The sequence below is a fragment of the Gambusia affinis genome, linkage group LG20 (assembly GCF_019740435.1).
Source record: "Gambusia affinis linkage group LG20, SWU_Gaff_1.0, whole genome shotgun sequence".
NCBI classification, from domain to species: Eukaryota; Metazoa; Chordata; class Actinopteri; order Cyprinodontiformes; family Poeciliidae; genus Gambusia; species Gambusia affinis.
Genome location: NC_057887.1, coordinates 9,522,270 through 9,546,983, shown reverse-complemented (window position 1 = coordinate 9,546,983; position 24,714 = coordinate 9,522,270). Strand labels below are relative to the sequence as shown.

Below are 24,714 nucleotides of genomic sequence, written 5' to 3'. Positions count from 1 at the left end.
CTCTCCCGTGTGAACAGTCATGTGGCTTTTTAGATGGATTTGTTGTGAAAATCCTTTACTGCAAACACTACAAACAAAAGGTCTCTCTGCAGTGTGGATCCTCATGTGCTTTTTAAGATTTCCATTCCTTTTAAATCTTGAACCGCAAACATCACAGGAAAATGGATTTTCTTCTGAATGGACCTCCAAGTGACTCCTCAGACTTGTCTTTGCGTGAAACCTTCTGCCGCAGTCATCACAGGCAAATGGTTTCTCTCCAGTGTGGAGCCTCATATGTGTCTGAAGACAACGTTTTTCTTTAAAGCCTTTACCACAAAAATCGCAGCTATGTTCTCTTATTCCAGTGTGAATCATCATGTGTAGCTTAACATAAGGCTTGTGCCTGAATCTTTTGCCACAAATATTGCAACCAAATGGTTTCTCTCCTGTGTGCACACTAATCTGAGAGACACGTTTGGAATGCAGTTTAGATCTTTTAGCTCTTTTGTTCACCATCACCTTACTTTGTTGTGAAGAGTGTAACACAGCTGCTTTTCTGCCTGATTCTGGTCCTCCACAGTTCTCCCCTCCAGTTTTCGTCTTCCTTTCGTCTTCAGTTTTAATCTGATGAATCTCTGATAACTGAGGTTTCTCTTCATCCTCACTCTTAACAGTAAGTTGCTCTTCCTTCTGATGAACCCATAGTTCCTTATTTTCCTCCTTAGTGTGGTGGGGCTCTTGGTCTTGAGGGTCCAAAGTGGGGTTCCAGTCATGGGGAACTTCTTTTTTGATCACCAACATCTGATGGACTAGAAACAATTCAATACACAGGTATTAATAAATGCTTTTAAACACATAATTTACACAAAAAGAAAATGCATCCCTTTCTTTAATTCCAATAAATGTCATCTCAAAGCACTTCACAAGCACGCTCAGTAATCAATTCATTACAATCCAATCATATAAATAGTCGTTAACCACTTAACCATCACCCTCAAAATGCTTACATCTAAGACAATCCCAAGGTCTGGATCTGAGGAGCCCTGCTCTAGGAGAACCTGGCTCAAAATGTAATTGATGGGGCAGGAAAGAGATATACAAAACAGAAAAATCTAAAACATAGATTTACTGGTAGAGGTGGACTTTCTGGTAAAATTTAGAGTCAATTGAAGAATCAGATTTGTTAGTGGCTTGTTAAACAGAGAAACAGAGCTAAATATAAGTAATGTAGCAGTAATGCAATCTGTGTGTCGAAAAGGAGTCTAAACAGTGACATAGGTAGCTCTGTTGAGTGCTGTCATACTACTGTATGAAGGAGGAAAAAAACCTGGTTCAGATCCAAACAATTCACAATTTCTGCCAAACATATTAGAACACGTCACCAAAATAAAATGGTGCCGTCTCCCATATACCAACTTCTGCTATCTAAGGAAAATTTAGGTTTCTTATTTATCTATGCCGATTGAGAAATAAATAAGAACTTCACCAAAGGTTTGTCAGCTTTTTCAAACACTTAATTACTCGCGTCGTAAAACAACTTCATGCCAAATTTTAACAACGCTCATACTGGACAAAAATAGCCGTGATCCAAATGATGCTTCCTGTAGGAGCCTTCAGTCAGCTTGAAATGCTACATAGTGTCAGCAACACGTTTCATTCTCAAATATAAAATGTTATTTATACTGAGTAATTCTAACAGATTCTATTTTTTTGGTCCTAGTGTCAGTTTAATTTAGTAGATGTCAGTTTAAGGAAAGCCTCCAGGTTATGATGGAAAAATACATTTATCACTTGAAAACTCTTTCTTCAGACTGCAACCCATTTTATATTTTTTTCCCAATCCAAACAAATCAATGTGTGCCACTTACTGAGATCTTTGCGGTCTTGCGTTTCCTCCTCCAGTTCTGATGTGGATGTTGCAGGTACAGGTGGCTCTAAACTGAACCCTCCAGGTTCATCTGCTTCAGCCTTCATCAACTCAGTCATCCTCACTAGATCTGGGATTCTCCTTTCCACAATGCTTGTTTACAACTTTCACATGTTCTAGTAGAACAAGGTTTCAGCCCAGATCTTCTGTTTGTCTCCTCCTGAAACTGCCGTCAGACTTAAGAACTCAGCACCATATCAAATAAAGTGTACTAACAGTAAATGTCAACCATCACATTCATTACTTGCAGCCCTCATGAACACTCATGTGTCTCTTCAGATTTCCATGTTGTGAAAATCCTTTACTGCAAACATCACAAACAAATGGTTTCTCTCCTGAATGAATCCTCATGTGATTCTGAAGTTGACCCTTTTGATTAAATCTGCTCTTACAAATGTCACAGCCATACGGTCTCTCCTCAGTGTGAACTCTTGCATGTCGTTCTAACTGGATTTCATTCACAAAGCGTTTACTGCATTCATTGCAGCTAAATGGTGCGGTGTGAACCTCCATGTGGCTTTTAAGATAATTTTGCTTTGAAAAACCTTTACCACAAACACTACAAATGAACTGTTTTTCTCCAGTGTGAACACTCATGTGTCTCTTTAAGGTCCCTTGCTGTGAAAATCCTTTACTGCAGATATCACAAATAAACTGCTTTTCTCCTGTGTGAACATGCATGTGTCTCTTTAGATTCTCCTGCAGGGAAAATCCCTTACTACAAACACTGCAAACAAATGGCGTCTCTCCTGTGTGAACACGCATGTGATTCTTTAAATGAATTTGTTGTGAAAATCCTTTACTGCAAATACTACAAATGAACGCTTTCTCCCCTGTATGAACACTCATGTGTCTCCTCAGGTCTCCGTGTCTATAAAATCCTTTACTACAAAAGCTGCAAATAAATGGTTTCTCCCCTGTGTGAACATGCATGTGGCTCTTTAGATTTTGTCGTAATGAAAACCCTTTACTGCAGACAGCACAAATAAATGGTTTTTCTCCAGTGTGAGAAGACATGTGTCTCTTTAGATTCTCCTGTAATGCAAATCCTTTACTGCAAACACTACAAACAAATGGTTTCTCTCCTGTGTGAAGACACATGTGAGTCCTCAGGCTTTTTTGTAATGAAAAGCCTTTCCCACAAATACTACAAAAGAAGGTTTTCTCTGCAGTGTGGATCATCGTGTGCTTCTTCAGTGTCTCCTTCCTTTTAAATCTTGTACTACAAACATCGCAGGAAAATGGTTTTTCTTCTGAATGGACTTTCATGTGAGTTTTAAGATTTGTTTTTGCGTGGAACCTTCTACCACAGTCATCACATGCAAATGGCCTCTCTCCGGTATGAAGCCTCATATGTACCTGAAGGCAGTGCTTTTCTTTAAATCCTTTACCACAAAGATTACAGCAATATTCTCTCTTTCCAGTGTGAATCATCATGTGTAATCGAATATGAGTCTTATTTTTGAATCTTTTGCCACAAACATTGCAACCAAATGGCCTTTCTCCTGCATAGACTCTAATCTGAGCAGTAAGTTTGGAGCACAGTTTAGATCTTTTACCTCTTTTGTGAACCTTCATCTTACTTTGTTGAAAAGAACAAAGTGAATTTAAGTTTCGGTCTGGTTCTGGTCCTCTACTGTCCTCTCCACAAGGTTCAAATTCCATCTTCGCAGTTGTGTTGCTTGTTGAAGATTCAGTCTCTTTACTGTCTTCAGTTTTGATATGTTGAAGCTCAGATACCTGAGGTTTCTCCTCATCTTCAATCTTCACAATGAGCTGCTCTTCCTCCTGATTGATCCACTGTTCCTCCTCTTCCTCCTTTATGACTGGGGGCTCTTGGTCCTGTTGGTTCAAACTGGAGCTCCAATCATGGGTAACCTCTTCTTTAATTTCCAACGTCTGATAGTCTGAACAATAAAACAAATATACAAGAGCATTAATTGTTCTGTGATGATCATAATAACAAATAATAATAATATAAACATCACAAAGGTTTTAAGCAAATTTTTCAGTCTAAGAAACCAAAAAGTATTTAGTAGTAATAATGGCAGATGTGTATTTAAATTTAAATTTTTTTTTTTTAGATTGTTTAATAAAAACAGCTTAAAATATCAACTTTATAATAAGATAAGCAGAAAAGAAACATATTTGGACAAAAAAAAAATCCTTAGTGTGGTGGAGCATTTGAGTATCCTTGGCTTCTAGGCATTGAGGAGAGGACTCTGACCAAGAGCCATTATATACGTATACATGGACAAAATTGTTGGTCCCTCTGACTCAAGCATGTCTTGAATGATCTGGTGCACCCATTTCAGGTTATTGATAATTATTTCATGGTGTGTTCAATGTGAACCTGACACGTATGGTCCTAAAATGCAAGTCCACATTAACTTTGCACAGTGAAAGCAACATGTAGATCAGTAACCTTGCTAAAAAAAAAAAAAAGCTCACTTTTTGTGCTTGGGTGAAACTCAATTTTGCCACTTGAATCTGATGGTTTGATATAAAATTAGTTTGCTCAGATATACAGAATTTACTGAGATCTTTGCCGTATTCTGTCGTGGATGCTGCAGGTTTGGGGGGCTCCAAACTGAGCCCTCTGGGGTCATCTGTCTCAACCTTCATCTCGGACATCCTCGCTTCAGGTTTCGGTCACATAACCTTGATCTTCTGTATTACTACTGCCTGAAACAGAAAACAGACTCAAATCAGTATTTGATCAGATAAAGAGCATCAATAGAAAATGTAAATCGTAGCACAGCTGAAGCGATGCTGCAGAGTCTCATACCTTAGTTCTGGGTTCACACCGTCCTCAGTCTCTCGGACCTCAGCTGGACAAGGATTAGAGGAAGTGTCCATAGACGATGTGGTCCTCCTTAGAGTCTTATCGACTCGACTTATAGCTGTAAATCATGAACCTTAAAAGCTTGTACTTCAAAAACGCTTATTTGATTTCTGCTGTTAGCTGCTTTAGCTCCACGGCGGGTTACAGCCCATCCACTTTGCTTTGATAATTACACTCCGTCCAGCACAATCCAGTTAGAAATAATCAGACTGGTTCAAAGCAAACACGAGGAAGCCATACCATCACGAATGCATTCAGTATAAAACATCAATTACACAAACTTTAAGACGTTTTTGTTTCAAGACATAGCTTGTCAAGCTATCACTGCTTTATCGGATTACTTCCGCCTCACTGACCAATCAATGACGAGTCGAAATGCTACTTCCTTTATGCACGAATTGATTTTCAGAATAAAATAACAAATGGAGATTACTTTATCATTAGACGTGTGGACAAAATCTTATTTCATTTTTACTTCGATTACCAAATTTGTCTTTTTTATCATAACATACCGTAACTTTAAATTCTTAAACATCTTTTGAAAATACTCAAGACACTTTCAATGACCAACAATTAAAGCCTAGTCAATTAAATCCAATTCAGTTCAAACAGCTTTGAAAAATGTTTATTAGATATTTCACAACAGTATTCTGTATACATCGTTTAGTATAACATGTAAAAAAAAAAAAAAAAAAAAAACAGTATTTGGTGAACCACCATTACTTTGAGGTAACTATACTTCAGCTATGTGGAATCATGTTTCATACAGCATTCTAATGAGGGCTCCACATATCCAATCTGTCGGAAAACACAACATTCTCTGATTGGGCAGAACATTTTTTAAATGTGCTAATTTCTAACAATCTTTTTTTACATATCAAAATAAATTTAAGAGAAAGAGACCAAAATAATAGTGAAAAATGTGACCAAAAAGATTTTTTTTTAAACTGAAATAAATGGCACTAAAACACTTGCAGCCTTAACTTAAAACAATAAAAATGACTAAAAATCAAAACTTGAAAGCCTGATCAATTTGGATATGAGTAAACCAGACATGAACAAGCTTCATACATTAGTGAAGTTGTAGTGAGAAGAGACAATTTGAATGATCACATTAATAAAAGAAATTAGGCACATTTTACTTACAACCAATACATTTTAATTTCTAATCTACCCAATTTACAAACAATAAGATGCTTTACGCATCCAAAGAGGGAGTACTCACAGTTCCAATAACAAACTCCAGGTACATTTTCAAATTAAAATCCTAGAGGCAGTTTTGCAAGTATGGAAACTGACAATTCAGACTACTTCTGCTGAGACTGACTAATTTTTTGGCTGACTGAATAAAACTCGATCAAAACTTCTGCCAGTATCTGAAAAATAAAGTTTAAGTGAAAATGAGTTGGGGAAACACTGTTAGGGATGACAAGTAAAATGCTGTTATTTACATTATTTACAATCCATTAGAAAATAAAAACTTTGTAAATTCATCTCAGTCAATTCAACATAAATGGCCCGTCACCATGCTTACGAAAAGCACTAATCCATTTCCTGATGTCAAATGCCTCTTTGAGCTTTTCAAGTGTACGTAAACTTCCAGGAAACATTATTTTGTCTGTACTAATTGCATGCAAAACAAATGTTAAAATGTTTGAGTTTGTTTTCAGAATTCAAAACATTTGTTTATTGTAAAGCTGAAATCCTACAGCTCCTAATACTGTCTGTTAACTTATTTACAGAAGGAATGCTGAGAAAGTCTTCTGCTTCAGTGGAAGATGAACCCTGACACACACAAACCTAAAGCGGACCTGTAACTGGAACTCCATTCGCTGTGTGATACGTTTACTTCAGCATCACACAAATGTTTCATTAGCGTAAGCAATTAAATGTCCAACTTTAAAAAAATATATATATATACACATGGAGGGAGGGAACAACTGCACACATTCAAAGATGGCTTTATCAACATACATCTGATGATTGTGTAGCAGGATGTCCAGCAAGGTATTTTCCAGGTATGTTCAGGAAAAGAATAATCATAATGACAGTTAAACATGGTGGCGGCAGTGTGATGAAGATGGCCTTCTTTGCCTGGAAGACTTGGCATTACTAATGGAGCCATGAAATCTGCTCTTTACCAGAAACCCTAAAGGACAACGACTGGCTTTCAAATCATGACCTTAAATTCAAACACGTTTTGAGTTATGGACATGAGCAATGATCCAGAGAAAAAAAGAACAGCAAATCCAACTCTGAATAGCTAAGAAAAAAGGGGGTTGAATTGACCTAATTAAAGCAGGAACTCAAGTCATTAAGCTTTGAATGGGCAATTTGACATCAAAAATGTGAAATAATGTAATTTAGCACTTACCAGCAGCCCCAGAAAGCAGAGGCCGAAGACTGATTGGAAAAACACTGACAGTTTAGATTACGATCAAATTAATCATTCCTTGTAGCCCCTGTGTACCTCCATGTGTTTCTTCAGATTTCCAAGTCGGGAAAATGCTTTACTGCAAACAGTACACACAAACGGTTTCTCCCCTGAATGGACTCTCATGTGATTTTCAAGCTGACACTTTTGATAGAATCTGGTTTTACAGATGTCGCACCCAAACGGCCTCTCCTCTGAGTGGACTCTCACATGTCGCTCCAACTGGATTTCATTTACAAAACACTTACTACAGTCCCCGCAGCTAAACGGAGCAGTGTGAACCTCCATGTGGTTCTTGAGGTGATGTTTCAGAGCAAATCCTTTACTGCAAACATTACACATGAACCGTTTCTCTCCTGTGTGAACATGCATGTGTCTCTTTAGAGTTTCTTGTCGCGAAAATCTTTTCCTACAAACACTACACACAAAAGGTTTCTCCGCCGTGTGAATCCTCATGTGCTTTTTTATATTTTCCTTTCGTTTGAATCTGGTGCCACACACATCACAAGAAAACGGCTGTTCTACTGAGTGAACTTTGAGGTGTGTTTTAAGTTTTGCTTTTTCGTGAAACCTTCGACCACAATTATCACATGCAAAGGGTTTCTCTCCTGTGTGGAGTCTTATATGTGTCCGAAGAGAACTCTTTTCTTTAAACCCTTTCCCACAAAAATCACAGATATGTTCTATGTTGCCATTGTGTGTCATTAGGTGTAATTTAATTGAAGTCAAATGTTTTAATCTTTTGCCACAAATTTTGCAACTGAACGGCTTCTCTCCTGCATGGATTCCAATCTGAGCCATAAGTGTTGAATTCAGTTTAGATACTTTACCTCTTTTGGGAACCAACATCATACTTTGTTGAGTGGAACCTGTTGGATCTGGGTTGTTGTCAAGTTCTGGTTCTCTATGGTCCTCTCCATTTCGTTCCGTTTTTGTCTTAGCTGAGCTGCTGCCTGAAGCCTCTAATAATTGGGATTCCTCTTTATTTTCACTCTGCAGCTCTCCATCCTCATTGGTCCGCAATTCGTTCACTTCCTCCTTCATATCTGGTGTCTCTGTGTCCTCTTGGTCCAAACTGGGGCTCCAGTCATGGGGAACCTCTTCTTTAATCACAACAATCTGCTGGACTTTGGACACAGAAACACATACAAACATTAAGAATAATCTATACATATATATTCAGTATTGCTATAGACAGGTATGTTTAGAAATGTGTTTGTCAGCTTATTTATTTTGAGAATAAAATTACTTACTAGACAAAAAAAGCAATAAGTTACACAGAAATGGAACCAATTATCCAAGTAAAAAGCTATAAAAATCCTCAGCAGAGAAAGTTTCTTGCTTAAAACTGAAAATAATCAAAATCTAGGTTAAAGATGACTGGAAATATGCATTATCAAAAACTCTAAGAAGAATTTAATTAGTCCTTTTCTGATTCTTGAGTGTGCATTAAGCTCACAGTAGGTAACTTATATATTTATTTAAAGTTATAGCACATTTTAGCAACAAGGCACTTCAAAGTGCTTTAAACCATAAAAAACACACAATTCAATTACAACATTTTGAGTGCAAATACGTTAGAGTACATTCACTTACTGATATCTTTGCTGTCCTGTGTTTCCTCCTCCAGTTCTGATGTGGATTCTGCAGAAATGGAGGGCTCCAAGCTGAACCCTCCAGGTTCCGTAGCTTCAACCTTTATTATCTCGGACATCCTCGCTCCACTTGAGATTCTTCTTTTCACAATCCTTGTTTACAATCTTCACATGTTCTATTAGAGCAGGGTTTCAGTCATAGAGCGAGCATGTTTAGTTGTTTTTTTTTCTACCGAAACTGGAATCGGAGACAAGTATGTGATCAAACAAAATGTATCATCATAAAATGAAAACTGTAGCAGAGCTGAGGCGGTGCTGCAGAGGAGAGAGTCCGATACCTTGGTCAGTGGTTCTGGGTCCACTCGGTAACTGTCTCCAGTCTCTCGGTCCTCAGATTAACAAGGTTAGACGAGGTGTCCACAAATGATGTGGTCTTCTCCGCACGGTGTCATAAACTCAGAGTGTTGACATTCTTAAATACTAAACTATAAACTGAAAAAGCTCGACTGCCGACTAATTAAGTCTCCGCTGTTAGCTGCTTTAGATCCGCGGAAGCTAACGGTTCATTCAGGTACCTAGTAACTGCTAATTACATCCTGTGCTGCAAACTCCGAGTAGAAATACTCAGAGCGACTCAAACAAGCATTTGGAGACGGTCTCTTCACGAAGACTATCGAGCAGAGTCTGAATAATCAATTTTACACTTGTTTAACATAAACTTTACAACGTTTTTTTATATATAGCAGGGCTTAGCTACGAGCTAATATTACTACATCCGGTTTCTCCCTCCTTACTGACCAATCAGCGGCAACTAAAGCTCAACATGATGTGGAGAAACAACTTCCTCTTTCAGCTTCTAGCTCTTCAAACAAAACTCTGAATTCACGCTCCGTTAAGCATCGGTGTCAAAAGTGGTCGCTGTTTTAGTGCTGACTTTTTCAGCTCAGTTTTAATTTTGCAGGTTGGACTAGAGGCTCAGCTATCAGCTGTATACTTAAGCAGCTCAAACCATCCATATTTTGACCAGAAACACTTCTAGACAACTTTCCAGAAGTCAACAAACCAATTCACAAATTCATTTAGTGTGAGTCTGATCTCAAACACTAATGAATCTCCATAACATCTTGTCTGCCGGAAATAGGAACAGCCGGTATTATTTCAATGTTTTGTGTTTATTTGAGGGGATTTACAGAAGATGATTAGGGCTACTGGGGGAAAAAAAAATCCAAATTTAATCGCAGAATTTTAGTTTTTTCTGTGATTTAAGTCAGTTTTTTTTTTTTCCGACAGCCCTTACCATCTTCCGTATTTTCTCAATTTTGGAACTTGAATAGATTGCCATTGAGAATTTTTGTTATCTTAAGACACAATAAATTTAAATAAATGTCTTTATGTCGATGGTTTTGATGATCTGTCATATGTTAGAAAAATAAAACCAACGATTTTGATAAATAGAAAGTTAGAATGAATCTTATTGATGCCTTATTTTTGAGTTATTTATTTTTGTTGCCAAGTCTATATTTCTTCCAATTTCCTGACACCTAGACAAAAGCTAAATTGATGTTTATGTGAACAGATCTTAAAATAAACATTGTTTAAAACTAGCACCTGCCTTTTTTTTATATTATTAAATATCTCTGGTGTGACTAGGACAAAGTTATATGAATCTCCCCTGTTCTAAACATTCAACAATGACAGACTGAACAGGTTTTGCTTAAATCAAACCTACTATCCTTCTGGCTTCAAATATGGTAAAGCTTCAGAGATAGATTTATAATTCCCCTTTAGGATTTAAAACATGACAAGATCAGAAGGAACAAATACAAACAAAACAGCCACAATCCCATCTCACATCATTGCGACGGTGAAAGTTTGACACTTTTAAAATCAGAGGAAGCCATTTTGACAAAAATGACAACATTTTATTTCTGTTTACTTTCAACTTTTGGAGTTATTCCACATAAAAGTTGACAACTAAACAGAAAATATACTCAATATTTGCAGAAACTTTATTTCGAGGTAAAATTAGATACATTAGGGTCAATAATTGTGTATATATATTGCAGTTACAAACAGTAATACCAATTAATATTTTTTGGAAATTATCCAAATAAATAAATAAAACATTCTTTGAAATTAAAATAGTTTCAGGTCTTGTGCATTTGCTGCAGAAAGATCTAATGCTGTTAGCTGGTCTGTGGTGACCACAGCCCTGCAAGAAGATTCTGATTTCTGTGTTTTCAGGGTTTTCTCAGTCCTGTGTTTCAGTAATGTTGATCACTGACCTCATTCAGCTCAAATTCCTCCCTAATATCCAGGCTTCTACAGTGAGACAAAACTTAGTTTAGTTCATACTTCCTCTTCTCCTCTTCATCAGTATCACACTCCCACCTGTAGCTTACAACCTACTGTAATCTGTTCAGACCAACACAGATAGTGTCATTCAAGTATGCGATTGTAGGTAATCCTGTCAAACAAATAAAATCTAAAATTTAAATAAAATTATTGTTGCAATCAAGTAATGCAGCAAACATTTAGCCTGTAAGTCAGAAAATAAAGGACCACAAAAAATCCAAGTAAAGGATGAAAACACTCAGAGTCAGATTGATATCTTGATGGTTTTGGTATTCAAAGTCTGAAATTGGATTTTAAGATCTTACTGGTTCTTTCCTGCTGACTGCAGATTGGTTCAGACCTCTCAATGTAGAAGCATGGATAAAATCTTGTAAATAAAAAACAATACTGCAGGATATTCTCAGTTTACAGCTTGAATTTTAGCTAATAAACATCCTCAACAAAACACGTCATATACAAACTGAACTTATATTTATAACTACATATTTGCTAATTTGTTAAATATAGGACACACAGGTCCGATTCACAAGAAACTAGTCACATCAATACAAACGGCTTTGACGCGCTTTTATTAGATTAGTTTTAACATATTTCACACAACAGCACCCCTTTAATTACAGCATGTTTCTACCAGATTGCATGAACATTTTCTATTTTTAATAAAGACTAGAATGAAAAATACAGCTGACGTAAATAACTATTAGCAGGAAGTAATAAGTGTAATAGTATCTGGTATCCACCTTTCATTTTGTCTGATTCGGAACATTTTAGATCATTTCGAAGAGACAGTATTATGAAGCATCAATGAAGCATCTTAATGACTGGAGCTTGTTGAAGAGCTGATTTTAACAAAGAAAAGTGCACTGTCTTGTAGTCATGTAAATTTATTATGCTGATATAAAGCTACAAACCACAGCTGTTAGTTTCTGAGAAGAGCTTTGCTAGAGAGGTGGACCATTTGAAACTAGGATTAACCGTTTGAGTTGGCATTGAGATGATTAGGTTCTAAACAGTTCTCATTGGTTGGACATTGCCAAAATGTCTTAAATAATGATGAATGTGACAACATGAAACCAATAACTGACGTTTTATACCACAATACCACCCATACCACTTCAACGATTGAACCTAAAGCACCATTTACCAACCAAAACCTTCCAACTTTTCCGAACTGGGAAAGTTGTACTGAGAGTGGCTAATATAGACTATTAATACATTTGATGGTTTGTATAGTAGTTAGCTAACAAAACAATTAGTCAGTTGTTCTGCATTCGTTTTCCTTGTTGCTAATTGGCTGTACACCCACGAGCACAAATAAGGAAGACTGGCAAAGTTAGCTTCTGTGGTATTGCTAAAATGGTTTCCAGTGAGTGAATTAATGCATATTAAGGTGTATTTGAACTTCTAAAATAGGCAGTTATGCATGAATATGCATGTGACTTTTCAGATGAATTTTCAGAGAAAACCCTTCATTACAAACATTACAAACAAATGGTTTTTCACCCGTGTGAACAGTCATGTGTCTCAGTAAGTTCTTTCGTAATGAAAATCCTTTACCACAAACACCACAAATAAATGGTTTCTCTCCAGTGTGAACGCGCATGTGACTCTTTAAAGTGTCTTTTTGTGGAAATCCTTTACTGCAAATACAACAAATAAATGGTTTCTCTCCTGTGTGAACGTGCATATGTCTCTTTAGATTCCCTTGTAGTGAAAATTCTTTACTGCAAACATTACAAACAAATGGTTTCTCACCTGTGTGAACACGCATGTGTCTTTCTACATTCTTTTGAATAGCAAATCCTTTATTACAAACACCACAAACAAACGGTTTCTCACCAGTGTGAACATTCATGTGACTCTTTAAATTTCTTTGCCGTAAAAATCCTTTACCACAAGCACTACAAATAAACGGTCTCTGTCCTGTGTGAATATGCATGTGGCTCTTTAAACTTTCTTTTTGTGAGAACCCTTTACTACAAACTGTACAAATAAACGGTTTCTCTGTTGCATGAACACACATGTGACTTTTTAGATTGACTTGTTGTGTAAATCCTTTACTGCAAATACTACAAATAAATGGTTTTTCTCCCGTGTGAACACCCATGTGTCTCTTTAGATGATCCTGTTGAGAAAATCTTTTACTACAAATACTACAAACAAATGGTTTCTCTGAGGTGTGGCTCCTCATGTGTTTTTTAAGACTCTCCTTAACCTTAAATCTATTGTTGCAAACATCACAAGTAAAATGTTTTTCTTCTACATGGAGCTTCATATGAGCTTTAAGATGTTTCTTTGTATGAAACTTTTTACAACAAACGTCGCAGGCAAAAGGTCTGTCTCCACTGTGGACACTCATATGAGTCTGAAGAGAAACCTTTTCTTTAAATTCTTTACCACAAAGATCACAGCTATGTTCTCTTACTCTAATGTGAGTCATTATGTGTAATTTAGCTGATGTCTTGCGTTTAAAACCTTTGCCACAAAGACTGCAACAAAATGGCTTTTCCCCAATCTGAACAGTAAGCTTTGAACAAAGCTTAGGTGTCATCTTACTTTGTTGGGAAGAGCAACAAACAGCAACTGGATCTCTGTTTGGTTCCTGTCCTCTGAAGTTCTTGTTTTCATGCTGTGTCTGTCCCATCTGGTCAGCTGAGCTGTTGGTTGGGGCTTCAGTCTGTCTGCTATCTTCAGTTTTTATTTGGTGAAGTTCTGATAACTGAGTTTCCTCTTCATCTTCAACCTTTACGGTAAGCAGCTCTTCCTTCTGTCTGATCCACAGTTCCTCCTCTTCATCCTTTACAGAAGGCGACTCTGGATCCTGCTGCTTCAAACTGGCATTCCAGTCAAGAGGAACCTCTTTAATCACAAACATCTGATGGACTGGGAACAATGAAACACACAAGGATATTAGTGATAAACTAAAATCCATTGAAGAACAACTGTAGTAGGTTTTTTTTTCTAAGTTAATCAACATATAATCAAGTTAAATGGTCAATCACAATCCCAAGTGCCATCTTTCTGTCACCTCAATAAATGCAGGCCAAATAAGCTTTATTATTAGTTCATATGAAACTAAGCAGGATGTACTGACTGTTTCCTTTGACAAAACATGGCCTGCATTTGATAGGCTGCTGTTCTAATCATTGGATTGACATGTCAAACTACTGTCCTACAATTATTGGTCCTTGGCAATTGTCAGGTATCCTAGTTTCTAAAAGAGTTGTTCATCCATCCATCCATTTTCTAATCACCCTTTGTCCCTAATGGGTTTGGGAGGGTTGCTGGTGCCTATCCTCAGCTAACGTTAACATAAACACCAACATCATGTAGGTTGGATTAATAATAAGAATAATCAGACAGCATTTAAGACGTTCTATGCAGAAAATATTTCTGAGGGACAAAAAGATTTCCTTAACAATAAGAAAAGTATATTTGTTGGTTTTAAATAAAATATTATAGTATTCATAAATGTGTGTAGAACCAGCCTGCTTGCCAACATAGAAACATATTTACACGAACTAAAGTCAAATATCTTGTTTGTGCACACAATGTTGGCCATTAAAGCTGAATCTGGTACTTACATTTATTACTATAATTCTTTCTGAAGTCCAGCAAACATTATATGATTTCCAGTCAGTGTTTCAATCTAGATAATATGTTTCACTTACTGAGATCTTTGCGGTCTTGTGATTCCTCCTCCAGTTCTGATGTGGATGCTGCAGGTATGCGGGGATCCAAGCTGAACCCTCCAGGTTCATCTGCTTCCACCTTCATCATTTCAGACATCCTTATCCCATTCTTCTTTCAAACATTCTTGTTTGCAAGCTTTACATGTTCGAATAGGTTATGGTTACAGTCATGTAACCTGTATCTTTTGTTTTTCTGTTTCCTGGAAGTAGAACCAGACACAAATCATCTGATGGAGGAAAGTGTTAGAATAAGCTGAGGAGATGCTGCAGATTAAAGTCTGATACCTTGGTCAGTAGTTCTGGGTCCACTCTGGACAAGGAGGTGTCCACAGCCTCACAAAGTCGAAGGATGGACGTCGCTTATTTAATCTCTGCGGTTCGCTGCTTTAGCTGAAAGTCCATTCACCTTGCTAATTGCTGATTTCATCTTCTACAGCAAACTAGACACAATAAGATAGTTTTGAAACAACCATGTACCAAGGTTTTTAACGCGTTTACCTGTCGGGATTTTGCCAGTCAAGCTAACATCGTTGCATCCGGTTCCTTTCTTCTCACTGACCAATCAGTGATCAGGAAAGGAACCCAGCTGACTTCCGGAAAGACGTGACCACTCTCCCGGGTTTACAGTACTAACTGTTAGTATTACGTTCAAGAATCACCTGTAAGTAACGAGCACACACTCCACTGATGGTGATCTCACTTAATTCAATGCCAATTCAAAATATCATGGAGTGATATAAATATTCACATAGTCCTTTTAAACACAATAATGCAATCAAGGTTATAATGATGAGAATTCACTAAAACCGTCATCTAAAGGCATTTTACTGAACAAATAGGTCAATTTCATATCAAATTCTAAACAAAATTCAATCCAAACAGCTTTTAAATATGTTTATTATACACACTTTAACATACTTAGCAATAGAAAGTTATATAAACTCATTAAGACAACATGTTTTTATACAAGAAAGTTAATATTTAAGAGGCGAGTTAAAAAGTGAATAACTACCAGGAGGACGTATTAATGAGGTAACATCTAGTGTGCACACTTTACTATGCAGAATGTTGATTGAGATCATTTTAGCTTAAAGCAGAGGGTGTCAAACTCCAGACCTCAAGGGTGCCTGCAACTTTTAGATGTGCCTTTGCTGCACCACACCTGAATAGAATAATCAGGTCATTAGCAAGACTCTGGAGAACTGATCTACACAAGGAGGAGGAAATTAAACCATTTCATTCCAGTGTTTTGTACCTGTGGCACATCTAAAAACTGCAGGACAGCGGCCATTGAGGACTGGAGTTTGACACCTGTGGCTTAAAGAGACACTATTGGGAACCAAGTTTCATTTGGCATCCCAATGTCTGGTGCTTTATGAAGAGCTTATTTTAACTAAAATAAGCCCATTGTCTTGTAGTCGTGTGAATAATTTATGTTGACAGAGAGCTAGAAAGCATAGCTGTTACTTTCTGAAAAGAGCTCTGAGAGAGAGGCAGTATATTTGAAACAAGGATTAACGTTCAGGTTGGTTAGGCACTAAACATCACTCATTGGTTGAACATTGTCAACAATTCTCACACAATAAAAAACAAAACACAGACATGAGCAATGTGACCAAAGACAGAAGCAACACAGAACAAGAGCACCAAACTGGCTTTTTAAAGAGAAACAGTCAAAGGACATCAATGATTTAACCAACAGCACCATCACTAGTTGCTTAAACAGCAAATGAGTGAAAGACATGATTAGATTTTTAAATGATCGGTTCACATATGCTTTTCTGAACCCAAGGATCAGAAATTGGCTCTGAATCTCTGATTGTGTTCTCTAGTAGTAATAACTGTTTAATAGTATTAAAAATTTATTTTGCTTAACCATAATTTAAATACAGCTGCAGAGGAATTGTATTTTTTTTTTAAACATGTCTCAACTTACTGTGAGAATTTATATCGTTCTGCAGAGAGGGAGTGCCTAATTTAGTTGCATCCCTTTTCCAACATGCCTGGAGCTGAATGCCATGATGATGAGGGTGTTGGATCAGAGATGCATCCAAAAAAAATCTCATGACAGCAGCTTCCTCCCAATCTGCAAAATAAAGACTGCTGGGAAATTACAGAGCGATTTGTCAACCATCTAAATAATCACGAGTGGCAGCCTTCATGTACACCCATGTGTCTTTTCAGATTTCCATGCTGCGAAAAGGCTTTACTGCAAACACTACACTCAAATGGTTTCTCCCTAGTGTGAGTGCGCATGTGTCTCTTTAGATTCTCCTGTAATGTAAATCCCTTACTACAAACTCCACAAATAAATGGTTTCTCTCCAGAATGGACTCGCATGTGCTTTTTAAGGTGACACTTATGATTAAATCTGCTTTTGCAGACGTCACAAGCAAATGGTCTCTCCTCTATGTGAACTCTCGCATGTCGCTCCAGCTGCATTTCATCCACAAAATGTTTACTACAGTCATTACAGCTGAACGCTGCGGTGTGAAAATTCATATGCTTTTTCAGACCTCCGGGATTTGAAAATTCTTTACTACAAACGCTACAAATAAAGGGTTTCTCTCCTGTGTGGACACGCATGTGTCTCTTCAGATCTAAATGTTGTGAAAATCCTTTACTGCAAACAGTACAAATCAGTGGTTTCTCTCCCGTGTGAACAACCATGTGTCTTTTCAGATTGTGTTGCAGTGAAAACCCTTTGCTACAGAAACTACATATGAACGACTTCTCACCTGTGTGAATACGCATGTGGCCCTTTAGATGATCTTGTTTCAAAAACCCTTTACTGCAAACACTACAGACAAACGGTCTCTGTGAAGTGTGGGTCCACATGTGCTTCTTAAGGCTTTCTTTTCTTTTAAATGTTGAGCCACAAACTTCACAAGGAAATGTTTCTTCTGAATGGACTTTCATGTGACTATTAAGAATATTCTTTGCATGAAACCTTTTCCCACAATCATCACAAGCGAAAGGTTTCTCTCCAGTGTGAACCCTTACATGCGTCTGTAGGGAATGGTCGTCTTGAAATCCTTTACCACAAAAGTCACAGTTATGGTCTCTCTTTGCAGTGTGAGTCTTCATGTGGAAATCAACATGAATTCTACATTTGAATCTTTTGCCACAAACATCACAACCAAATGGCCTTTCTCCTGCTTGGACTTCACTCTGAGTTGTAAGCTTAGAACTAATTTTAGATCTTTTACCTCTTTTGTGAACAGTCGTCTTAATTTGTTTGGAAGAACACTGTGGATCTTGGTTCCTGTCTGGTTCTGATCCTCCACAGTCGACTCCATCAGGTTCTGTTTCCTTCTGTTCAGCTGAGCTGCTGCTCAGACCTTCAGTCTCTGTGTTGCCTTCAGTTTTCATTTGATGAAGCTCTGATAACTGAGGTTTCTCTTCATCTTCAGTCTTCACAATAAGCTGCTCTTCCTCCTGACTGATCCACAGTTCCTCTTCTTCCTCCTTTACTTGGGGGGGCTCAGGGTCATGCTGGTTGGAGCTGGAGCTCCACGATTCACAATGTTCTTCTTTAACCACCACAATCTGAAGGTCTGGGAACATTGGAGCACAGACAGACATTACTGATTGGCGACAAAGTTGAAAATGTGAAGAAGAGTCTTAAACTTCTGTGGATGGTGGGTTATAGTCCTGGAAAATTATGTCCTTAAATTGAACATGAGGAGGTGATGTTATAGCTTTAAAAACTGAGGACGTAAACCTTCTCTACTTTATTCTCCTTCACTCCAAACAAGAAATAAATCAACAAAAACCAGGAAGTCTGCCTCTGGTCACTTTAAATAATCTGTTTCAACAGCTGCTTCATTTACAACAGACACATAGCTAATTTCAATCAGACACTGTTGATCTGTTTGGAGACAAATTGAGACTTCTAACTAAACTATAGTAGTCCTTTAAAAAGAAACATTGTTGGACATAAAAGTTCTGATCAGATACAGGTCAAAATGTTACCAACTGACAAAAATATCAATGTCGATGAAAACAAAATGTGTTTGAAAAAAAATAATGATTAGAATATATTAATGCACATGTTCTGTTTACCCAAGACATAATGGGAATCCAAATAAATAAAATATAAAACTGGAATAATTGACAAGCTATAATAAGTGACTTTCTGGGCTGGTGGGGAGGCTTCTAGACCTACAGAAATTTGTTTAACATTTTAACCAGACTCAGAATTAGTCAGGTGGAGTGTGAATAGAATAAAACTTAAAACGTTGTTGCCTTTGGGATGTTTTATAAAATATATCAAGCTTTCTTCCAAAGTTTGGCTGACATTTTGTTCGCGTATTTGCATAACTAGTTAATTTATGCCTGGTTACTATTTGGCCAAGCAGTGGACACATTACAACTGGAGGATTTAGAAAGTCAAGGTGTGTTCTACCTCTGCTGGTATGCTTCTAGGATATTCATCACTTAGGGTTACTGATGCTTTGCTCTTTCCACCTACAGCCCAGCAACCCTTCTGTAACTTTCACCCAGTTTGTTTGCTCCACTGCAGACAAACTAATGTGTGTCACTTACTTAGATCTTTGCTGTCTTGTGTTTCCTCCTCCGGTTCTGATGTGGATCCTGCAGCCATGGGGGCTTCCAAGCCGAACCCTCCAGGTTCATCAGCTTCAACCTTCATCATCTCAGTCATCATCGCTCCACCTGGGATTCTCCTTTTCACAATGCTTGTTTTCAGCCTTCACGTGTTATAGTAAATTAGGGTTTCATTCGCATCCCTTTTTGCTGCCTCAAACTGGAATCGGACAAAAATCACCACCCGATACAAAAAGGAGAACTGAGAAAATAATTCGAGACACCTTGGTCAGTTTCTGGGTCCATTCCTCAGTCTCTCGGCCCTCGGCTGGATTACGAGGCTTAGAGGAAGTATCCACTGATGCTGTCTTCTCCACAGTCTCACCAGTTCGGAGAGTGGACTAGTCTTGTTGTATTAAACCATGAACTTTATCTGCGTCAACCTCAGAGAGACTGATTAGGTCTGTTGTTAGCAGCTTTAGCTTCACAGAGCTTTACAGTCCATTCACTTTGCTAATGCCGCCTAGCTACATTTTATACTGCAAACCGAGGGGAGAAATAATCACTGCGGTTGCAAATAAACATCTATAAATAGTAACCCCACGAAGACCTTAGAGTAGCGACTAATACATAAATTGTGCATTTGTTTTCCTAAATAATACGTTTTTCTATTGGGACTCGCATAGTCAAGCTAACAACAAACCATCTGACTAGTTCCCCTTCATTGTCCAATGAATGAGAAGTAAAGTTCGTCTGTGAAAACCTACTTCCTGCTTAAAACGTAAGAGTTTCACAAGAAAAGAACATCGATATGAATAAACTATTAAAACGTTAAAAGCAATGTTATAATATATTTTTTATTTTAAACTTTTCAAACAGAAAAATATGACATTTGTAGGTTTGACATTTTGACTATTTTAAAAAGTCAAAATAGTTCCAAATAGTCAAATTCAGTCTTAAGACTAAACCGTTTTGAAACACTGAAACACATATTCATGACTGCACATAAGAAGTTTGGTAATTAAATTAACAGTTGTGTACCTTGTTGGAAAAATGAACATGAGATCGTCGTATGTGTACAAGTTTGACTCCACATTAGGCATTTGGGTACTGAACCGCACTGACCGCGTCGCTCAATGGAAACAAGGAATCTGACTTGGGTTTAAAGTTTGGATAGCAAAAAAAATCACAGACCTACCTATAAACACTCCACAGTGATACATTTTAGCTGTACAGATATGCCTAAATTTAACAATGTCATTTTCATCACAAAAGACCAACTGCAATTTTCAACAAGATAACATTTTTAGTTTAGTTTTCTTTAGTTTCTCTAATTACAAAACAAAATTCACAGAATTTATAAAAATTTAATGAAATGGTTAAAAAAAACAACAACCGCAAAGTATTGTCATGCTTTATATTTATTTTCTAGTTGCCATTTTATACATTTTTAAGTATTCCTAATTATTTAAAAACATTTAAAACAGACTCAACAGAAGCATATGTATTCTCAGCTTCACATGACAAGTTATTTACAAGATGACTCTGTATAATGTTCTTGATTAAAGATCTTGTGGGTCTAATGTCTGCAATGAGTACACATAAAAACGTTTGTTTACATCTCAACCTCCAAGGTGCTCAATTCATTTATCTCAGTGAGTAAGACTCGTTAAAATGTGTTGCTAATGAATTTTGCAGATTGCATGCAATGTCTATGGCCTGCTATTATGGTTTTTTGTTCATATTTTTGAGATGGGCAACATGTTTTGAACTAAAAATTGTTTCTCTAAACTTCCTGGTGATTAGATGTCCATCTGCAGTATCTTTGTAAGGGAAATTACACTGAGCACATGAACCATAAAAGTAATATCATAGGGGAAGATTTAAATATTTTGATTTTTACACACCACTTAAGGATAGTTCTCAAAAATCCCATGCCAATATTTCCTCAATATTGTTATCTCAGGTGGAATATTTTTGATTTTTAAAGTTTCATTAATCAGAATTTTTGCTCTTTATGTTGACAGTTTCCAAAAAGCTGATATTTTACAGATTTGGTCATTATTTATGTCTATGACAGTGACTTGACTACAGAACATTTTCAACAGGACCATAATAAAACAATCATCAATATAACTTTTCCATAATTTAATGTTTGAGAAAATGTGAAAACAGGAAACATAAGATAACTCAGATCAGAAGGCATCTTACTCGCCATTGTTACCCCTTTACATCGCCTGTACAGATCAACTTGAAACATAAAATTATTTTTGACAGAGCTCTTCTTTTGCTGATTTATTGATTGAACTTTCTGGGTATTATTTATCTTAAAAGCACCAAGATGCAATTCACAACTTTGCTGACCTGTAAGCTAGGAGTGACACATGTATCAGTGCTGAAAACAGATGGCATACCCACAGAAAGCACAGATTGGTTAACAAAATCATTGATTTACTAGAAACACACTGACAGATTAGTCAACTATCATAACCATTGTTAGTTGGTGACCTCAAGAACATCTATGATTTTCTTTGGCTCTCCGTATTATTAAAATGGTTCATGTTTTACCATCAGTTTCTCTCGTCATTTTCTAGATTACATTTTTGATCAAATCTGGTGTTGCAGACATCACAGCCAAACGGGCTCTTCTCTGCGTGGAGCTTCATATGTTGCAGAAAATCTATTTTCTTCACAAAATGTTTACTACAGTAGTTGCAGCCAAATCTTGCCATGTGAACATTCATGTGTTTTCTCAGATAGGCTTGTCGTGAAAATCCTCTGCTGCAGATATGACAACTAAACAGCTTCTCTTCTGTATGGACATGCATGTGAATCTTCAGACAATTCTGTCGAGAAAATTCTTTATTGCAAACACTGCAAGCAAATGGTTTTTCTCCCGTGTGAACAAACATGTGTCGCTTTAGAGTCTGATGTAGAGAAAATCCTTGACTACAAACGTTACAAATGTACGGTTTCTCACCGGTGTGAACACGCATGTGACTCTTTAGATTCTCTTGTTGTGAAAATCCTTTACTGCAAACACTACAAACAAATGGTTTCTCCTTGAGGTGGATCCGCATGTGCTTTTTAAGAGTTTCTTTCATTTTAAATCTTGAACTGCAAACATCACAAGAAAAGGGTTTTTCTTCTGAATGGACCTTCAGGTGAGTTTTAAGGATTCTCTTTGCATGGAACCTTCTACCACAGTCATCACAAGTAAATGGCCTCTCTCCAGTGTGGAGTCTCATGTGTGTAAGAAGCGAAGTCTTTTCTTTAAACCCTTTTCTACAAAGATCACAGCTGAACTCTATCTTTCCGGAGTGAATCATCATGTGCAATTTAATGTGAGTCTTGCGTTTGAATCTTTTGCCGCAAACAATGCAACCAAAGGGTTTATCTTCAGCTTCAAATCCAATCTGTCTCCTACGTTTGGAACACAATTTAGATCTTATGCCTTTTTTCTGAACCATCATATTACTTTGTTGTGAAACTCCCCCTGGATCTTGGATTCTGTCTGGTTCTGATCCTCCAAACTCCTCTTCATCAGGTTCTGATTCAATCTGTTCAGCTAAGCTGCTGGTTGGATCTTCTGTTTCTAGCTTGTCCTCAGTTTTGATCTGAAGAAACTCTGATAGCTCAGTTTTCTCTTCATCTTCCCTCTTCACGGAAACATGCATTTCCTCCTGACTGATCAATTGTTCCTCCTCTTCCTCCTTTATGTGGGGTTCAGGATCCTGCTGGTCAAAACTGGAACCGCCAGCATGGGGAACCTCTGCTTTAATCAACATTTGGACTGTTATCTCTGAAACACACATGGACATGGACATTTTGAAAGGCAAATAGGTTGCATTATAACACACGATGTTAGAAATTTAGCAAAAGATACAAAGTAGAGCAGGGATATAACCTGCTCATATTTCAGCTTGTAAGGTTTTATTCCTCCAAAAAGGTTAAGTTAATTGTGTGGGGAAAACTAGGAGAAATAGTTGTTCTCCTGTTTCATAAACCAAGGGCTTTGCTTTGACGACCATGTTAGTTAAAAGTGAATACTAGTACTTGCGACATAGATTGAAAATGATTGCAAGATTTCACATAACCAAGTCTTTTAAAAGAAAATACAAATATACTTTCAGCATAAAGACTGACAGAAGACAGAGGATTAAAAAAAATAAACTACCAAAGTCAGGACAATAAAACAGTGTGTTCTGTTGGCCTTAGTAAACAGATCTGAAGACGACAGTGTTGAGAATAGAAATTCAAACAGTCATACTGTGAACTGAAACTAAAAAACAACAACATCCAGCCTTAGCTTATTTGCTCCAATACAGATGATCAGATGTGTCTCACTCACTGGGATCTTTGCTGTCTTGTTTTTCCACTTGTTCTGATGTGGACGCTGCAGGTACAGGAGGATCCAAGCTGAACCCTCCAGGTTCATCTGCTTCAACCTTTATCGTCTCAGGTTGAAGACGATGAAGGTCTTCGCAATAGTTGTCTTCAACCTTCACAGTAAGTCAATGTTTTCTTGTGGCACTACATTACGAAATGTAAAAGGCTTAAAAGCCACTAACACTAATTACCTCACTGCTGTTAGCTGCTTTAGCTACACAGCGGCTAATACTTATTTCGCTTTGCTGATGAAGACTAATGACATTCTGTACTGCTAATTTCGTCTGGAAATAATCACAGCGGTTCAAATCTAAAAGCGAAATCCTCACACAGGCTCTCACAGACAAACTTTGAAACGTTTCTTGTTTCGGAAACGAGTCAGTCAAGCGAACGTTTCCATTTCCGGTTACTTCTTTCTCATTGACCAATGAATGACAAGTAAAGATCTGATTCGAAAAGACACTTCCTCTTCAACCCATTAAGATTTCACAACAAAACATAAAATGTCAAAAAGTAAAAAAATAATGAATGTAGCCTATATTTAAACAGGAAAAATTAAACACAGTATTACTCCTGTCAGCTAAGAACAGAACATCCACGGTTCAGTTCATGGAGACTCACTGACACTAGAGAAAAACCCAGCTTCCAATTTCACTTCCAAAATATAATTTTCCGAATAAAAAATGTGTTTCTTTTCAGGCTTAAGTTTTTATTTCAATGGGAAGTTTGCCAAACAAATAAATCCACCCACACTGCGCCTGGGGATATTTCTGCAAGACTGCATCAATCTGGAACTGTAATTTTGGTCAGTCAAAATTTCTTTTAAGATTAGTAAATTACACAATATCTTGAATATTTTAAAATCTACACCTTTTCTATTTCTTGTCATGAAATAATATGACTATTCAAAATGATATTACTGATTTATTGAATAATTGATCTGTTTAGTC

At 37.1% G+C, this 24,714-nt stretch overlaps 5 protein-coding genes across 12 annotated transcripts in view; all 5 read right to left on the bottom strand.

Moving 5' to 3' along the window:
• LOC122823675 (gastrula zinc finger protein XlCGF57.1-like) overlaps positions 1 to 2,107 on the bottom strand; it is a 3,538-nt gene extending 1,431 nt beyond the window's left edge. The window contains exons 1-2 of the mRNA XM_044103547.1: positions 1,848 to 2,107; positions 1 to 788 (exon numbers count right to left, since the gene is read on the bottom strand). The exon at positions 1 to 788 is cut by the window's left edge and continues 1,431 nt beyond it. Coding sequence (XP_043959482.1) covers positions 1 to 788; positions 1,848 to 1,965 — 906 coding nt within the window. The 5' untranslated portion in view covers positions 1,966 to 2,107. The remainder of the gene's footprint in view (positions 789 to 1,847) is intronic.
• Positions 2,108 to 2,129: 22 nt separating this feature from the next.
• LOC122823674 (gastrula zinc finger protein XlCGF57.1-like) lies at positions 2,130 to 5,101 on the bottom strand. Of its 4 annotated transcripts, none has more exons than XM_044103546.1 (3): positions 4,695 to 5,101; positions 4,358 to 4,591; positions 2,130 to 3,813 (listed from the first exon to the last, which is right to left on the bottom strand). In XM_044103546.1, the coding sequence occupies exon 3, from the start codon at positions 3,569 to 3,571 to the stop codon at positions 2,147 to 2,149; it is 1,425 nt and encodes a 474-aa protein (XP_043959481.1). In that variant the 5' UTR covers positions 3,572 to 3,813; positions 4,358 to 4,591; positions 4,695 to 5,101; the 3' UTR covers positions 2,130 to 2,146. The 4 variants fall into 4 exon arrangements, with proteins under 4 accessions (XP_043959481.1, XP_043959478.1, XP_043959479.1 ...); XM_044103543.1 differs by having other exon boundaries at positions 4,435 to 4,591; XM_044103544.1 differs by having other exon boundaries at positions 4,444 to 4,591.
• Positions 5,102 to 5,361: 260 nt separating this feature from the next.
• LOC122823672 (oocyte zinc finger protein XlCOF6.1-like) lies at positions 5,362 to 9,674 on the bottom strand. Of its 2 annotated transcripts, XM_044103539.1 has the most exons (3): positions 9,119 to 9,673; positions 8,782 to 9,018; positions 5,362 to 8,312 (listed from the first exon to the last, which is right to left on the bottom strand). In XM_044103539.1, exons 2-3 carry the CDS (start codon positions 8,897 to 8,899, stop codon positions 7,198 to 7,200), a joined length of 1,233 nt encoding a protein of 410 aa, XP_043959474.1. In that variant the 5' UTR covers positions 8,900 to 9,018; positions 9,119 to 9,673; the 3' UTR covers positions 5,362 to 7,197. The 2 variants fall into 2 exon arrangements, with proteins under 2 accessions (XP_043959474.1, XP_043959475.1); XM_044103540.1 differs by having other exon boundaries at positions 8,782 to 9,674.
• Positions 9,675 to 11,688: 2,014 nt separating this feature from the next.
• On the bottom strand, positions 11,689 to 20,172 carry LOC122823670 (gastrula zinc finger protein XlCGF57.1-like). Of its 4 annotated transcripts, XM_044103535.1 has the most exons (5): positions 19,376 to 20,172; positions 18,037 to 18,384; positions 15,113 to 15,267; positions 14,807 to 15,027; positions 11,689 to 14,018 (listed from the first exon to the last, which is right to left on the bottom strand). In XM_044103535.1, exons 4-5 carry the CDS (start codon positions 14,922 to 14,924, stop codon positions 12,553 to 12,555), a joined length of 1,584 nt encoding a protein of 527 aa, XP_043959470.1. In that variant the 5' UTR covers positions 14,925 to 15,027; positions 15,113 to 15,267; positions 18,037 to 18,384; positions 19,376 to 20,172; the 3' UTR covers positions 11,689 to 12,552. The 4 variants fall into 4 exon arrangements, with proteins under 4 accessions (XP_043959470.1, XP_043959472.1, XP_043959471.1 ...); XM_044103537.1 differs by lacking the exons at positions 18,037 to 18,384; positions 19,376 to 20,172 and adding an exon at positions 15,840 to 16,022; XM_044103536.1 differs by lacking the exons at positions 18,037 to 18,384; positions 19,376 to 20,172 and adding an exon at positions 15,326 to 15,435.
• A 1,336-nt stretch (positions 20,173 to 21,508) lies between these two features.
• LOC122823673 (oocyte zinc finger protein XlCOF6.1-like) lies at positions 21,509 to 24,178 on the bottom strand. Its single transcript, XM_044103542.1, has 2 exons — positions 23,727 to 24,178; positions 21,509 to 23,177 (listed from the first exon to the last, which is right to left on the bottom strand). The coding sequence occupies exon 2, from the start codon at positions 23,161 to 23,163 to the stop codon at positions 21,946 to 21,948; it is 1,218 nt and encodes a 405-aa protein (XP_043959477.1). The 5' UTR covers positions 23,164 to 23,177; positions 23,727 to 24,178; the 3' UTR covers positions 21,509 to 21,945.
• Positions 24,179 to 24,714: the final 536 nt, after the last annotated feature.